Source organism: Danio rerio, chromosome 25 (assembly GCF_049306965.1).
Source record: "Danio rerio strain Tuebingen ecotype United States chromosome 25, GRCz12tu, whole genome shotgun sequence".
Lineage (NCBI taxonomy): Eukaryota > Metazoa > Chordata > Actinopteri > Cypriniformes > Danionidae > Danio > Danio rerio.
The window spans coordinates 35,540,001-35,558,117 of NC_133200.1; the positions used below are offsets into that span (position 1 = coordinate 35,540,001).

The 18,117-nt window shown below is 38.5% G+C and overlaps 1 protein-coding gene across 4 annotated transcripts in view; it reads right to left on the minus strand.

Annotated features, from left to right (window-relative positions):
- The window catches only part of tln2b (talin 2b), a 259,338-nt gene that overhangs the window by 82,813 nt on the left and 158,408 nt on the right, over positions 1–18,117 (minus strand). For all 4 annotated transcript variants that reach the window (XR_012400508.1, XM_073943362.1, XM_073943364.1 and 1 more), the window contains exons 20-26: positions 11,911–12,077; positions 9,192–9,320; positions 5,038–5,151; positions 4,844–4,957; positions 3,183–3,317; positions 2,739–2,867; positions 2,549–2,651 (exon numbers count right to left, since the gene is read on the minus strand). Coding sequence is in view for 3 of the 4 variants with exons in the window: in XM_073943362.1 (XP_073799463.1) it covers positions 2,549–2,651; positions 2,739–2,867; positions 3,183–3,317; positions 4,844–4,957; positions 5,038–5,151; positions 9,192–9,320; positions 11,911–12,077 (891 nt within the window). In the remaining variant the exon portion in view is untranslated. The remainder of the gene's footprint in view (positions 1–2,548; positions 2,652–2,738; positions 2,868–3,182; positions 3,318–4,843; positions 4,958–5,037; positions 5,152–9,191; positions 9,321–11,910; positions 12,078–18,117) is intronic.

The window sequence follows — 18,117 nt, forward strand, 5'->3', positions numbered from 1 at the left end:
AGTTAAACAGTTGAGTTTTAGCATATTTATTCCATTCAGTCAATCTCCATGTCTGGCCGGAGCACTTTTAGCTTAGCTTAGCATAGATCATTGAATCGGATTAGACCATTAGCATCTCATTTAAGAACGACCAAAGAGTTTATATAGTTTACCTTTTAGAAGCTTGACTTCTATTTCTGTAGTTACATTGTGTACTAAGATTAACTGAAAATTTTAAGTCACTATATTGTAGATGACAATAAGCATCTTTGTTGCGAAAACAGCTTGTTTTTCAGATGTTAGCATTGTGTAGCTTTATATTTTCAAAATGATAAGTAATAAAAGGGATATAATGTTAAATATACAGTGCATTGGCAGCCATTTTATTAGGTACACCTTGCTGGTACTGGGTTAAATGCAGCTTTGCCTTCAGAATTGCCTGTTTACACTACAACATTTTTTGGTAATGTTTTATTTGCTTTGCAGGTTCTTAAAAAAAAGGATGTGTTGAAAATATGGTCATTTTACAACTCCCCTAGAGTTAAACAGTTGAGATTTAGCATATTTATTCCATTCAGCCAATCTCCATGTCTGGCCGGAGCACTTTTAGCTTAGCTTAGCATAGATCATTGAATCGGATTAGACCATTAGCATCTCATTTAAGAACGACCAAAGAGTTTATATAGTTTACCTTTTAGAAGCTTGACTTCTATTTCTGTAGTTACATTGTGTACTAAGATTAACTGAAAATTTTAAGTCACTATATTGTAGATGACAATAAGCATCTTTGTTGCGAAAACAGCTTGTTTTTCAGATGTTAGCATTGTGTAGCTTTATATTTTCAAAATGATAAGTAATAAAAGGGATATAATGTTAAATATACAGTGCATTGGCAGCCATTTTATTAGGTACACCTTGCTGGTACTGGGTTAAATGCAGCTTTGCCTTCAGAATTGCCTGTTTACACTACAACATTTTTTGGTAATGTTTTATTTGCTTTGCAGGTTCTTAAAAAAAAGGATGTGTTGAAAATATGGTCATTTTACAACTCCCCTAGAGTTAAACAGTTGAGATTTAGCATATTTATTCCATTCAGCCAATCTCCATGTCTGGCCGGAGCACTTTTAGCTTAGCTTAGCATAGATCATTGAATCGGATTAGACCATTAGCATCTCACTTAAAAATTATTAAAGAGTTGACATAATTTTCCTATTCTAGATCCCAATAAGCATCTTTGTTGCGAAAACAGCAAATTTTTTCAGATGCTAGCATCGAGTAGCTTTATATTTTCAAAATGATCAGTAATAAAAGGGACACAATGTTAAATATACAGTGCATTACCAGCCATTTTATTAGGTACACCTTGCTGGTACTGGGTTGGATGTTTGTTTTGCCTTTATAAAATAAAGGATGTATTGAAAATATAGTCATATTAAAACTCCCCTTGAGTTTTAGCATTTTGGAATCCATTCAGCCGATCTCCATGTCTGGCGGAAGCACTTTTAGCTTAGCTTAGCATAGATCATTGAATCGGATTAGACCATTAGCATCTCGTTCAAAAATGACCAAAGGGTTTATATAGTTCTTCAATGTAAAGCTTGACCTCTACGTCTGTAGTTACACTGTCTACTAAGATCGACGGAAAACGAAAAGGTGCTATATTCTCGGTTGCTATGTTTACAAACTACAGTCTCATACTTTTTTTACTTAAGATAGGGTCTATTTTCAGGCAACAGTCATAAGTTAAAGCTTTAAAAAGGAAGATGTTTTTGATAATCCTTTTACAAAAAGATATTTCATCAAGATGCTAATGGTCTAATCTGATTTCATGAATTAAGCTAAGCTAAGCTTAAAAGTGCTCCTGCCAGTCCCAAAGAATGGCTGAATGGATTCAAAAAAGGGCAGAACACATTTCTTCCCCATTCTGATGTTGGGTTTGAACTTGAGCAGCTCATCTACTGCATATCATTTAGAGCTGCTGCTATGTGATTGGCTGATTAGATTTTTGTTTTAACAAGCAGTTGAGGAGGTCTACACAATAAAGAGGCTGATGAATGCACTGTAAACTGCTCTAGATGAAGCATCTTTATTCTTGTTTTTATTCAAATACATCAGCTTAACACGATTTACAAAAGCTTCGACATTTGTTGCTCGTGTTCAATCGAGGCGTTAACCCAAAAACCAGAGGGTCGTGATTGGCTGACAGGATTTTAATCCAGCAACATGTCCTACTTGTGTAAATCCTGTTGTTATTGGGTTTCGTTTCCAGCACAGATACATTCCATTGAGGTGAAGTTGGCTTCATATTCACACATTCAGACTTTCTGCTTAATAATATAATTTCAGAAAAGTATTCTTTGCAACTTCTAAATCACAAAATCACATAAGCAGCCGATGAATATCAAAGTACAACTTTGTTTACAGTCAAAAAACTAGCGCTAATGGTGTTTTCAAGTCAGACTTGCATGTGATTTCAGACCGGAGTATGTCACAAGTTGACACTGAACGAATGTGCGAATGTAAAACCACCTTTACCTCAATATGCAGTCTCCTAAAAAAACCATCATACCAGTATAGTGTTCGTTTCCTTGTGCGGCGCAGGTCAGTAGCTGGGCCATGGAGGAGCCCACAGCTTTAGACGTACTCCCCAGATCCTGAGCACATTTCTCCAACTACACGCAAGCAGAAATACCAGTGAGAGCTATTGCTAAAAGTAGCATCATCTTTAATGTTTTTGTGCTATTATAGGTTTCACTTACAGATTCTCCTGGTAAAGGTTTGAGTTGTAAGTCTAGCGCAGCCATTTTGGCGTCCTGTAGTTCACTCTTCAGAGTCTGGACAGCACTGAGAGCGGAGTCGATCTCTAGAGGACCACACGCTTCATGGGCCTATCACACAAACGCACAAAGCTAAAGGCTGTGAGCAGGACTGCAGGAGCAATCACGTACACAAAGACATCACCTGTATATTCTAGCTGAAATTAAACAAACAAGACTTTCTCCGGAGGAAAAAATATTATCGGAAATACTGTTAAAATTTCCTTGTTCAACATCATTTGGGAAATATTTGAAAAAGAAATTACATTCACAGGCGGGCTTATCATAACATCTCTATCACACACTCCATGAAATGTAATGCACTTAAAAAAAGTGTAACAGGCATGGGGTTTTGAGGCCTACTAGGCAGCAGTGAACTGTGGGCACCTTCTGTGCAGCGGTGCGCAGCTCTGCCAGGCAGGTGGCCAGGTTCTTGGCACACTGACCAAGTTGCATCGCAGCCGCCTGATCAGTGACCGTCGGAACAGCCGCTTTTGAAGACGTCACCATTTTACTTCCTGGCTGTTTGGAGACAAATAACAGCAAAAAGACAACAACAACAACAGCAACGTGAGAATAAGTTAACCCCTGTGTACTGTTTAAACCGACTACACTTGTTATGTTGGGGGCTGTTTTTGCCCCATTGACCTCCCTTATAATGACTTTTTTTGACTGTAAAGCCTTGACACCACATAATCATGCATTCTTGATTGTTGGAAAGAGGTAAAACTTTTCATATTTACTGCTGATCATCAGTTGGCAGCATTAACTCTTTAGATAGGGGTGTGCAAAAAGGTTTCTGGGTTTTCTATGGAGTTCTATGGTAGAGATCTGCGCGGGACTAAATTTTGAATCCCGTTCCCACCAGGTTTTTAGCCCGAACTCGACCGCTCCCACCAGGTTTTTAGCCCGAACCCGACCGCTCCCGCTTATATTTAGCATTTGTTGTCCCACTGCCCGCCGTTTTCTAACCGCCATGCCCATTCCCGCAAACGGCGGCCATGGGGGAAAACAAATCTAAAAACCACCCAGCTATACAGAGTCCAGACAGCCTATGACAAGCTGTCTGTATAAACACACACACACACACAAGCACCGCAAGTGATACATACACACAGACAGCACCTCACACTCTCTCTCTCATTCACACACACACACACACACACACACACACACACACACACACACACGCACGCACGCACGCACGCACGCACGCACGCACGCACGCACGCACACACACACATACACAGAGACAGCAACAAACAAACTAAATGCAGCATCACGCTGTCTCATTCACACACATACATACGCATACTCGCTCGCTTGTTAGACCGCCCGCTCCCGTCCAATATTAAACCAGTTATCGATCGCTCCCGCACTTTATTTGGAAATTTTGGAATGCAGGCCTCTATTCTATGGAGTAAAACAGCAGATTATAGTGTAAATGCATAAATACACTTACTATGTTTGCTATGTTCTGAGAGCTGAGCTGCTTATTTTTTCTTTTATAAAACATATCAAAAGAGTAAGTGCACAAAGGTCTCTCTTACATTCTCACACATGCACGCACACACACTATACTCCATATAATCTTATAATTTTAAGCTTAAAACTAAACTTTTCTGCTCTGCGACTGATGATCAACAGTAAAAATGACAGAGTTGACCTCTTCCCAACAGGAAAAACCAGTAACAATCAGGAATGCATGAATATATGGTGTCATCAAAATTGGTGCAATCAAAAAATGTCATTATAATGGAAGTCAATGGGGCAAAAACAGCCACCAACATAACGAAAGGGGAGTCAATTTGCCCAGTGTATAAAGTTTTTTTTTTTTTTTTACAGATTTCTACGCATTTTCCTAAAATGTGTGTCAAAATAAGATTTGTCACCAAAAATCATTCCATTTGCTGAAACACAGAGAAAGCTGTGGCCAAACTAAGACTGAAATCACCTCCAGAGTGGACGAAAACATCCCCAACAGCACACAAATGGTTAATACTAATATAAGAGGCTGTCAAACAAACAACACCTGAATACATGTTTACCTGCAGGAAACTCTGGCTGGCGATGATAAGGGCCAGTTGGGCACCAAGATCTTCCGGGTGGGCCTGACTGCCCCTCATGCCCTGCACTAGGTGTGGAATATGGTCCGCCACAGCCTGGAGAGTTCGAGAAGTTGAACTCAAATTCTTGCGTTGAGTGTTCTGAATCATGTAGAATGCATTTTTACCCACAATACCTTGCAGCTGAAGACGAGCTGCTGATGAGACATGGTGTTCTTATTGGATGCAGCTGCATTCTGGGCCGCGGCGATGGTCTGTGTTGCAGCTGCTGCCGCCTGCTTTGCTGCATTCTGGTTCAGAAAAATGACAACAACAGGTTAGAAATTCAGTAAATACCAACAGAAAATACATGAATAAACTACCTGACAAAAGTCTTGTTGTCTAGGTTTTAGGAAGAGCAAATAATAACTTGACTTTTAGTTGATCATTTGGTATCAGAAGTGGCTTATATGAAAGGCAAAGGCCTTAAGATTACACTTATTTTACCAAAATAAAACATAATCATGGCTTGATTTTTAATTATTTAATTAGGACAGTGAGGTCTGACTTTGCTTAGACAAAAGTCTAGTCATTTAAAAGAAATAATCCATGAAACCATGATTTTTCCTTCACCAGACTTGACTGATTGCTCTGAGAATCTTCAGTCCATGTGGGTTCCAATAGGTCTTTTGCAAATCGACCTTCTGCCACTTTTCCAAATGATCAACTAGAAGTCAAGTTATTATTTGTTGCTTACAACTGGGATCGACGACAAGACTTTTGTCAGGCAGGTATTACATTTATAACAAATATTGCAATATTAGTAGAGATATACACAATTTTACATAAATTATTATGATTATACACATAATAAAATAAAATAAAAATATTACTACTGTAAAAATCTCACTGTAAAACTTATATAAATATTTAATTTAAATAACATAACAATAATACTAATATTAATAATAATAATATTAAACTATACAATTGTAAAATTATAATACTAGAATACTATTTTATAGCATAATACTATTTTTTATATATAAGAAAAATAATAAAATAGGAATTAATATTTAATATATATAACAGAATTAGTATGTTATTTTTATTGAATATTAATTTCTGTTTTATTATTATTTTATTATATTTTTTTTACAGAGAATGGCTCAAAAAAGAGAAAATATTCATCGAGCGGCAGTACTGTGGGCACAAATGCCTTGTTGATGTGAGAGTAAGTCAGAGGAGAATGGCCAGACTGGTTGTAGCTGGTAGAAAGGCAACAGTGACTCAAATAAGCACTCGTTACAACAGAGGTCTGCAGAAGAGCAACTCTGAACACACAACACATCCAACCTTGAGGCAGATGAGCTACAGAAGCAGAAGACCACACCAGGCGCCAGTGTCAGCTAAAAACCGTAAACTGAGGCTACAATTCACACAGGCTCACCAAAATTAGACAATAGAAGATTGGAGAAATGGTCTGATGAGTCTCCATTTCTGCTGCAACATTCGGATGGTAGGGTCAGAATTTGGAGTTAACACCATGAAAGCATGGATCTATACTGCCTTGTATCAACGGTTCAGGCTGCTGGTGGTGGTGTAATAGTGTGGGGGATATTTTCTTGGCACACTTTGAGCTGATTAGTACCAACTGAGCATGGTGTCAACGCCACAGCCTACCTGAGTATTGCTGCTGACCATGTCCATCCCTTTATGACCACAGTGTCCCCATCTTCTGATGGCTACTTCCAGAAGGATAACGCACCATGTCACAAAGCACGAATCATCTCAGACTGATTTCTTGAACATGACAATGAGTTCACTGTACTCAAATGGCCTCCACAGTCACCGAATCTCAATCCAATAGAGCACCTTTGGGATGTGGTGTAATGGGAAATTAGGGCTGAATGTAAAAGGGGGTCCAACCTGGTACTTATAAGGTGTACCTAATAAAGTGGCCGGAGACATGCAGTAAGAACTACAGTTATAGGAAATAAAATATCCGTTACTGCTGCTGAAATGCTGCTAGCCTCGCTGTAAGTCCGTCATTAAAGGATTTAGCCAATATTCACAGTGCAACATGCTACAGTGTAACAGCAACAAGCAGAAAAAAAAGACTCTTTGTACTACGCCAGAATATTCAGTGTGTGAGGAAGGATGATGGATAAAAGAGAGGAGGGGAAAAAAAAGAAAGAACCTCAAGAACAAAGCTATCTTTGTTGATGTGAAGAGACCAAACTGAAGCAGAACCCTGGATTCCACTGACCAGAACTGGAAAAAACAGCATCTATGGAAAACTAGACGGCTTAACAATGTGTCCAACTGAGTACAAGATGATAAAACGCTTCCTCTCATCTATATACAGACACATGAGCAGAAATATATACTGTGTGACCGTGCGGTGGGTTTCGATGACTGCTTTATAAAGCAAAGAATAACTATTTCAAGAAAAGATGCACTTTCTATCTCCCAAAAGAATAGTCAAACGAGTCAAAACATTGCATACATTGGAAGTAAGGATGGATATAGGTAAACAAAATCGTGAGACATACACACACACATATATATATATATATATATAGTTTCACCATCCTTAAATCTGTTCAGCTGATTTCCAGTTTGAGCACTTTTAGCTTAGCTTAGCATAAATCATTGAATCGGATTAGACCATTAGCATCTTGCTCAAAAATGCCCAAATAAATATATTCATGGTGACGTAGTGGGGCAGTAGGTAGTGCTGTGGCCTCACAGCAAGAAGGTCGCTGGGCCGCTGGTTCGATCCTCGGCTCAGTTGGCGTTTCTGTGTGGAGTTTGCATGTTCTCCCTGCGTTCGTGTGGGTTTCCTCCACAGTCCAAAGACATGCGGTACAGATGATGTGTGTGTGAATGTGTGTGTGGATGTTTCCCAGACATGGGTTGCTGATGGAAGGGCATCCGCTGCGTAAAAACGTGCTGGATAAGTTGGCGGTTCATTCCGCTGTGGCGACCCTGGATTAATAAAGGGTCTAAGCCAACAAGGAAATGAATGAATGAAAGAAGTTATATTCATTTTCAGTTATTTTTTTTTACTGGAGATTCACTCTGAGGGGAGCATTTGAATCAGTGAATCATTACCTAAAGACTCGCTCTAATTGGAACATTTAAACCAGTGATTCGTTCACTGGAGATTCGCAATGACAGAAACATTTGAATCAGTGAATTGTTAATTGAGGACTCACTCTGACCCAATCATTTGAAGCCTCAACAGCAGAATCTCTCTTATTTGGGAAATTAAATCAGTAAATTATTATCTAGAGACTCGATGTAAATGGAACATTTAAATCAGTGAATCATTCACTAATGATTCATTCTGACGGTAACAATTGAGTCAGTGAGTCTTTAAACACATACTCTTTCTGACTGGATCATTTGAATCAGTGATTAAATACCTAGAGTCTCGCTTTTACTGTAACCTTTGAATCAGAGAATCATTCATTAAAGATTCCCTCTGACAGGAACATTTGAATCAGTTTTTAACTACATACTCTCTCTGATTGGATCATTTGATTCAATGAATCATTACCTCGAGACCCGCTTTAACTAGAACATTTGAATTAGTAAATCGTTCCCTGGAAATTCACTCTGATGGGAACATTTGAATCAGTGAGTCTTTCACCACATACTCTCTCGGATTGGATCATTTGATTCAATGAATAATTACCTAGAGACTCGCTCTAACTAGAACATTTGAATTAGTAAATCGTTCACTGGAGATTCAATCTGATGGGAACATTTGAATCAGTGAGTTATTCACCACATACTCTCTCGGATTGGATCATTTGAATCAGTGAATCATTACCAAGAGACTCGCTCTAACTGGACATTTGAATCAGTAAGCATACAGCATACTCTCTTATTTGATCATTTGAATCAGTAAATCATTACCTAGAGAGTTGCTCTAACTGGAACATTTGAATCAGTGAATCGCTCACCGGAGACTCTCTGATGGGAACATATGAATCTGTGAGTCTTTAACTACACACTCTCTCTGATAGGATTATTTTAAATCAGTAAATCATTTAATGGAGACTTGCTCTGACAGGAACATTGAATCAGTGAGTCTTTAACCACATATTCTATCTGACTGAATCAATGTGATTCAGTAAATTGGTAACTAAAGCCTTACTGTGACCAAATAAATAAAAATTGTATATCACAACTGTAGACGTCTTCTGATTGATTAATTTGAATCAGTGATTCCATGATTCAAGGCCATATGAATCGAATCATTCACAAATGAATCACTCAGTATGACATATGAACACTTTCAACAGGTATCTGTAACATGTCCTGTAATGCATCTGCTCACCTCCAGTCTGTGAATGAGCTTCTTTTTGATGGCGTTTTGGGCAGCTGCGTTGGTGGCGACCCGTAGTCCTTCAGCCGCCTCTCTCAGCCGCTGCTGCTGGTCTTCATTTTCCGGATAAGCCGCAGCTCCCTGCACAAAAACAGTTCAGATACGATTACTAAATTAGTTTATATAGTTCATCAACTTTGGGTCAGGTGTTTTTAATTGTAGTCAACGTTTCTAATATACTGAATACCAAGCTGTGGGGGCTCGTCCGGGATCATTTAGCACAATTTCCTATGAAGGGTCGTTTATTAATTTTCCTCTGGCTTAGTCCCTTTATTAATCAGGGGTTGCCACAGCGAAATGAACCGCCAACTTATTCAACATATGTGTTACGCAGTGGATGCCCTTCCAGCCGCAACCCCGTAGTGGGAAACACCCATACACTAACATTCACATACACTACGGCCAATTTAGCTTATTTGATTCACCTATAACGCATGTTATGACATAAATACAGACAGCTTTTTACATAATAACCAAAAAAATAATATTTAGAGAAGCCAATGTTATTTTTTCTTAAATATAGCAGTATATACACTGATTTAATACGGCATATTACTTGTTTCCAAAATTTCTAGCTACCTTTAATGTGTCATTTTGTTGCCATCATTCCATTTTATCTCCCTGCTTAATGGTTGAACAGAAAATGAAAGGCAATCCTCAAAGGACAAAGTTGTCACAGATAAATCCCAGACTCTGTCGGCCTTTGAAGGGAGATTTGTCAAAAACTCTAGGTTACGCCATACACACACTTACGGCGCATTACAAAACACCCAGTCTATGCCATTTACAGACTCACAGCGCATTATAAAGCATGCAGTCTGCGCCATCACACTCGGAGCACATTACAAAATATTCAATGCAAAGAGGAATTTTGGGTCATGTGCTCTATCTCTGTTACCATGGAAACCATGTGTGGTGCATCTCTCATCTTTACGTTTGATAATGTCAGTGATGGGCTGATTAATGGATCAAACGTGCCTAACAAACCATAGGCTAGGACTTCATAATATGTCTGAATATGAATGACATCCTGGCCCATTTATACTCCTCTACGTGGCTGATGGGGACTGACAATCAATTCTGTGGTCCATTCCATCATGAATCAAATCTAAATCATTGCTCACGGCTCTTTCAGGGTTTGAGAGAAGAAGGAGTGATGAGGAAGGGAAGCATATTTTATACTGTGACTGCTAAATCTGAGTCCTGTTTAATTTGAAACAGAGATCTGAGACAGTACCGTGGTACAATACAATCTTATTACAAACTGAATTGACAATGTGGATCATGGTGTCTTAAAAAGTAGACCGAACAACCCCTACCTCCCAAAAACTAAAACAAAATGTAAAAAAAAAAAAAACCTAAATAAAACTGCAAAAAAAAAAAAAAAAATAAATAAATAAAATAAATACTAAACAAAACAAAAATCTAAAACAAAAACACTAAATCAAACATTAAAAAATAAGCAAATATCAATCAAAAAAATTTAACAAATCAAATAAAAACAAACAAAGTGAAAAGATGGCAAACACAATAAAAAAAATATAAAAGCACTAAACGAAAACAAAAAAGTAGACTAAAACTAAACGACCCCCACCAATAAATAAATAAATAAATATATATATATATATATATATATATATATATATATATATATATATATATATATATATATATATATATATATATATATATATATATATATATATGTGTATGTATGTATGTATGTATGTATATATATATATATATATATATATATATATATATATATATATATATATATATACATATATATATATATATATACATATATATATACATACACACACACACACATATATATATATCAAATATATTATATATAATATATATATATATATATATATATATATATATATATATATATATATATATATATATATATTAATATTTATATTAATATATATATATATATATATATATATATATATATATATATAAATATATATAAATAAAAAAATATATATAAATAAAATATATATAAATATATATAAATAAAATAAAAAGAGCTCAAATAAATCAAACAAATGAAATAAAAACAAACTCATAGTGAAAGTAAGGAAAATATCAAACCAAATAAATAATAAGCAATCAATGAAAATAACCAAACAAACAAAAACAAACCAAACAAAAAACTATGAAAAACAGAACAAATAACAATTAAAAAGATAAAAAAAAAACAAATACAACAAAGCAAACCCAGAATAAAAAAATGACCAAATAAACAACAGGACCAGAATAAAACAAACCAAACTAAAACAAATACTAAACTAATAAGAGCCAGTTTTGACAACAAACAGAAATGGTGAGCAGGAGGTGTCTGTCAGTAACTCTCCCAAACCCTTTTTCCCCATCAAACTGAATGAAATGCCTACTGTACTACATCCAATCAGCTTGCAGTAAAAGAAAACAAGCTATGCCCACTGTTTTCACACTTAATATTCAGCTTCTCTAGGAACTGCGTCACAATACGGAAAACAAAAAGTGTCGCAGCTTCCGCTTCATGCCGACTTTAAGACTATTCAATACTTTTTAAGGGCTTTCGATTTCTCTTAGTTGATTGATCAGCTTTTAGACCCCGCAGACACCCTGATGCTGAACAGACAGATGTTGAATGTTGCTTCGGTTTTCATACCTTCGCAGCTTCCACCATCCTGGCGGTGGCATCGGCCAACAGTTTGGCAGCCGCCAGCAGTTTCTTCGAATTATCCACATCGATTTCAGCCTCAGCATCCGAGCGCATCGCATTCACCAAGTCTGACGTAGCCTGGGCCAAAACCCTCGCCTGTCGCACCATTTCGCCTGTAAATGTGAACACAAACGTTATTTGAACAGCATGTTGAGTGGGCAGATCTTACATTATATTCAGAAACCTCTCCTGGCATATTCTTGGCTCCGTCCACAGTGTATTCGCTGTCCTTGACTGCAGACTAGGAATAAAATACCAACAGCCATTCCACGTTTCTTTGATGTGTGTGAATCTGGCAGCGCTTTGAAAAATCAATCTTTCTGCATATCGCTTCGGGAAGAGCTGCCCGTGCACCCGTGTGACCTGAAGTACATCATTGATCGAGGGCCCTTTCAAAAAGCGTGCCTACTCGTTTTCTCCATAAACGGACTCTGTATTTCCCGGACACCTACATGGATCCTGAAATACAAGCGCTGACGAGATGATCGAGGGATGGAGAGAGAGGTATGTGTTAGGGGTGTTTCACCTCTCGAAACGTAGGATGGATTTCAAAAATAGTACGTAAATCAACACCATAAAGCGTTCAGCCGTTTGACTTCGTTTTCAGAGGAAAACCACCAAAGGGTAGGACTTGATGTAATTCGAAAGTGGGCTTTTCATAACCTGAATGTAAGTTAGCGTGAATGTGGGCGAATACGAAACATTAGACTGGGATGCGGAGACTGGAGAGGTCAGGTTCGGCTTTGGGAACATGTCAGTGTATTTAAAGCCCAGATGAAATCAAAATGTCTTTTGTTGTGACTAGTTTATTATAAATATGCTAGCAATAGGGCTATATATATAACCAGTGTCGCGTAAGTTACTTTAAAAAAGTAACAGATTACAAATTACCGACTACTTCAGGAAAATTGTAATATGATTACAAAACTAATTACTTCCTGTCAAAAGTAATCCGATTACTAATTACTTTTCTTTGATACTTTTTAAGGCGAGGCAGTGGCGCAGTAGGTAGTGCTGTCGCCTCACAGGAAGAATGTCGCTGGTTCGAACCTTGGCTCAGTTGACGTTTCTGTGTGGAGTTTGCATGTTCTCCCTGCCTTCGTGTGGGTTTCCTCCGGGTGCTCCGGTGTCCCCCACAGTCCAAAGACATGCGGTACAGGTGAATTGGGTAGGCTAAATTGTCCGTAGTGTATGAGTGTGTGTGTGAATGCGTGTGTGGATGTTTCCCAGAGATGGGTTGCGGCTGGGAGGGCATCCGCTGCGTAAAAACTTGCTGGATAAGTTGGCGGTTCATTGCGCTGTGGCGACCCCGGATTAATAAAGGGACTAAGCCGACAAGAAAATGAATGAATGAATGAAATACATTACGGGTGAAGCAGTGGCGCAGTAGGTAGTGCTGTCGCCTCACAGAAAGAAGGTCGCTGGTTCGAGCCTCGGCTGGGTCAGTTGGCGTTTCTGTGTGGAGTTTGCATGTTCTCCCTGCGTTCGCGTGGTTTTCCTCCGGGGTGCTCCGGTTTCCCCCACAAGTCCAAAGACATGCGGTACAGGTGAAATGGGTAGGCTAAATTGTCCGCAGTGTATGTGTGTGAATGAGTGTGTAGGGATGTTTCCCAGAGAATGGGTTGCAGCTGGAAGGGCATCCGCTGCGTGAAAACATGTGCTGGATAAGTTGGCGGTTCATTCCGCTGTGGCGACCCCGGAATGAATAAATGAATCCATTATAATGGGTTGATCACAGCAGCATTCCCAAATATTAAAATTCTCTCATCATTCACTTGTTCCAAACCTGTTTGTCTTTTTTTTTTTTTTTAAACAAAAAAATCATTTAGAAGAAAACTGGATACCCTTTAATCACTGACATCCGTTGTATCAAAATAAATAAATATATATATAAAAAAAAACTGTGTTTGGGTGTTCTGTGTTTGTCTGAGGTAGTTAGTCTGCAGAAATGTTCAAATTACATACAAGGTATGAAGCTGATCGGTCAGTTCTTGTAAAATGACTTGCGGTTTTTAACTGTGTGCGCCTGGAGAATGCGAATTTGTGCAATATGTTCCCTAATATGCGCGCACAAGCCACAAGTGCTTGAACAAGTTGCTGGTTGAGTTATAAGCAGTCGAAAGTTCTTTAGAGACTGGACATAGACTGCAATATTTTTGCTTTTATGCTCAATGAAATCAAGGTAATGTCTGTATTTCCACTTGAAGAAGCAACCACTTTCGCCAGCAACCATTTCAGCTCCCGTTCTCCAGCAATTTAAAGGCGCATGCTTATTAACTGACGTTGCAGCAGAAAATGTGATTTAAAAGAAGCATTCTTTTTCAAAAATTACATTACAGAACCAACCCTGTGAAGTCGATTTTCCAAGATGGATAAAACCTATAAAACCTATAGCAAAACATGCCCTTTTCCTTAAAAAGGCTACATTATAAATAGTTTGTTATTTACACCCACTGGCCACTTTATTAGGGACACCTGTCCAACTGCTGGGAGATTTCCTTGGCACAGTTTGGGCCCATTATTACCAATTGAGCATCATGTCAACGCCACAGCCAACCTGAGTATTGTTGCTGACCATGTCCATCCCTTTATGACCACAGTGTCCCCATATTCTGATGGCAACTTCCAGCAGGATGTCATAAAGCATGAATCATCTCAGGACATGACAATGAGTTCACTGTTCTCAAATGGCCTCCACAGTCACCAGACCCCAATCCAATAGAGCACCTTTGGGATGTGGTGGAACGGGAGATGGGCATCATGGATGTACAGCCGACAAATAAGCAACTCCATGATGCTCTCATGTCAATATAGAGCAAAATCTCGGAGGAACATTTCCAGTACCTTGTCGAATCCGTCATGAAGGATTAAGGCAGTTCCGAAGGCAAAAGTGGGTTCAACCCAGTACTAGCAAGGTGTACCTAATAAAGTGGCCGGTGAGTGTATAGTTTCATTAAAGTTGAAATCAATAATGTAAACTTGACCGACTGCTTCACTTCCACTTTAACTACATGTGAAGCAAAATATGTAACACTGTTCTAGTGGTTTCTGGATATTTTAAAGAAAAACATTTATACTGTTCCTTTAATTCATTATTTAATTACACTTTTTATATATTTTTATTTAATAGATGAAAAAGGACCAAACAACTGGTCAGCAGTTAAGTTATTTTAAAGGTGGAGCAAGTTATTGCATGTATAAAAGGTTCATTCATTCATTCGTTCATTTTCTTTTTGGCTTAGTCCCTTTATTATTCAGAGGTCGCCACAGTGGAATGAACCGCCAACTTATGTCCTTTCAGCCGCAACCTAGTACTGGGAAACATCCACACATACTCATTCACACTATATAAAAAGCTTTCTTTTCTTTTTTTTAATGCACTGATTAATTCTGCAAAATAAGAACCACAATGTGTATTAGGGAATAATCAAGATTTCTTCTTGACTCTAAAGTTACAAAGTACGCATCTTCGCTTAAGGTTTGCGGGTCATTTATCATGCTCCATGTTTCACTTGAACAGCTACAGTGAAGCCCACTGGCACCTTCGTCCATGTGTTTTCCTTTAAAAGAGTTCAAAGAAAGGGTGTGTGCGTGATTGAGTCCAGATCTGATGCTCTGTAGCGGTTTTATATGGCATGTTTTCATCGACCTCACGGCGCAGACTCTTTTGAGCATTCCTAAGACTTACGGCTATAGCATAACAAACCTCTTCAGTTTTGAAAACGGCTCGAAAACAAAGAACAGACCGCAGACAAAATAACTTTTAAAAAGCCCTCACTGAGACAAAATAAACTGAGGGTCAACAGCCCTGGAGTGGAAACACAAAAACTAGCAAGATAAATATTTATTTGAGCATTACAAATCGACAATTAGCATCGCTTGTGGGTCACCAGCAGCGGATACACAAACAGCGGAGTTTCTAATGTACAAAACGAGGCCAGGAACACCATTAAAATTGTGCAATTGTGAATTGGAAAAAGCTAATCCTGTTGTGTCACAGCACAGATACGCTTTGTTTGGATGATGTGCCTGAAAGATATTAAAGCTCTCTTGTGTATTACTGTATGCTCATTTGACTTTGATTTCCATTTATTTAATAAATTCTCTGTAGCCTGGAACTGTTGTACATCCTGTGGTACAAGCACAATCTATCGCAGTTAGCAAAATCACTACTACTGTTGCTTATATTTGTGGTTTTGGGATTTAGACAATCCCTTAAACCCAAGTTATAAACCTTGGACAAGGTTCATAATGCAGCACATGATACCTGAAAGTGTGCAGGTTGTTGAGGAGAAGCATCAAGTTTTTGCACCCAAAAATGAAACTCCTCATGGCCTATCATACATTCGGCACAAAAAGGTGCAAGAAGTGTTTGGCGCAATTTGTTGCTATTTTCAGACCAGCGCAACACTAATTTTCACGTTTCGCACCACGTTGTTTAAATAGCAAACCCATTTGCACCACTTTGAGGACTCATGGGTGTGCTGGTCTGAAAAAGAGGTGTGTTAAGGCGCATCATCGGCGTGTTTCTATTTTTAAGAACTGAAATAGACGCGCCATTGACCAACTAAAAGCAGATCTAAAGTCCAGCACAGAGCATGTTAGTTATGCCCCTATGCAGATCCAAACGCTAGTTTTCATCAACCTCAATGCGCAGACTCTTTTGAGAATTTCCAAAGACTTAAGGTAGATATCTGCGCGGGACTAAATTTTGAATCCCACTCCCGCCAGGTTTTAGCCCAAACCTGACCGCTCCCGCTTATATTCAGGATTTGCTGTCCCGCTGCCTGACCCGCCCCGTTTTCTACCCGCTGCGCCTGATCCTGCTAAAGAGCAGGGGGGAGAACAAAATCGAAATCCACCCCGCTATACAGAGTCCAGACAGCCTATAACAAGCTGTCTGTAAAAAAACACACACAAACACCAAGCACACACACAGACAAAGCTCTCTTTGTCTTTCATTCGCGCACACACACACATCTCATTCGCGTGCGCGCACACACACACACACACACACACACAAACACACACACACAGCAACGAACAAACAAGATAAACACAGCATCGCGCTGTTTCAGTCACACACATAACGTTACATACGCGTGCTCGCTCGCTCGGGAGTCGCTCCCGTCCCAAATTAAACCTGTTACCTGTTAAACCTGTTTATTCGGAAACTTATTCCTGCGCCACAGAAATCTGGTTGGGTACTGCGGCTCCCTTGGGACAGCCGCAGGAATGCAGACCTCTAACTTACGGCTATAGTATAACAAACACCTTCAGTTTTGAAAACGGCTCGAAAACAAAGCACAGACCGCAGACAAAATAACTTTTAAAAGCCCTCACTGAGACAAAACAAACTGAGGATCAACAGCCCTGAAGTGGAAACACAAAAAACTAGCAAGTTAAATATTTATCTGAGCATTACAAATCGATAATTAACATTGCTTGTGGGTAACCAGAAACAAAGACACAAACAGTGGAATTGTTAATGCCCAAAACGAGGCCAGGAACACCATTAAAACTGAAAAGGAGGTTTGTTAAGGCTCATCATTGGCGCGTTGCTATTTTGAAGAACTGAAATTAACCGCGCCAAGGACCAACTTAAAGCTGCTCCAGCGCACCACCTCATTTTGGGCCTACTCATAATCCTTTTATTAGCCTACTTATAATGTCCAAGACGTTAATATTAATATTAAATGCTACTTTTGTGCCGTTAATAGCTTTTTTTCTCCCCTATTTACTGGTTTAAAAATCTTAAAATTAGTCCAGCTCTATCTGATGGTTAAAAAGCAATCTGCAATTTATCGAATCTGCTATCTGCAATCTATTGCTTTTCCTGCAGCTCCCGGATGTAATGTCGAATTTTAACAGTTGAATTTAAGCTACTGAAATTATGGAAGCGAATTTTTGAACGGAAATAAAATGAACTGAAAATGAAACTGAAAAAGTGAAATCTGGAAGTTGAATATGAAATATTGAATTTAAGCATAAAAATGTGTTGAATTGAAATATTCTCAGCTTAAATAATAAATTGCAGGACCTAAAATTACAAACTCTGGCAATTCAAGTCATTATAATGCAAGCAGTTGTTAATTCAGTGTATTATTTTTTCAGTTAGTGCTGTTTGACAAGCTTTTTATTTTCAATACTTTT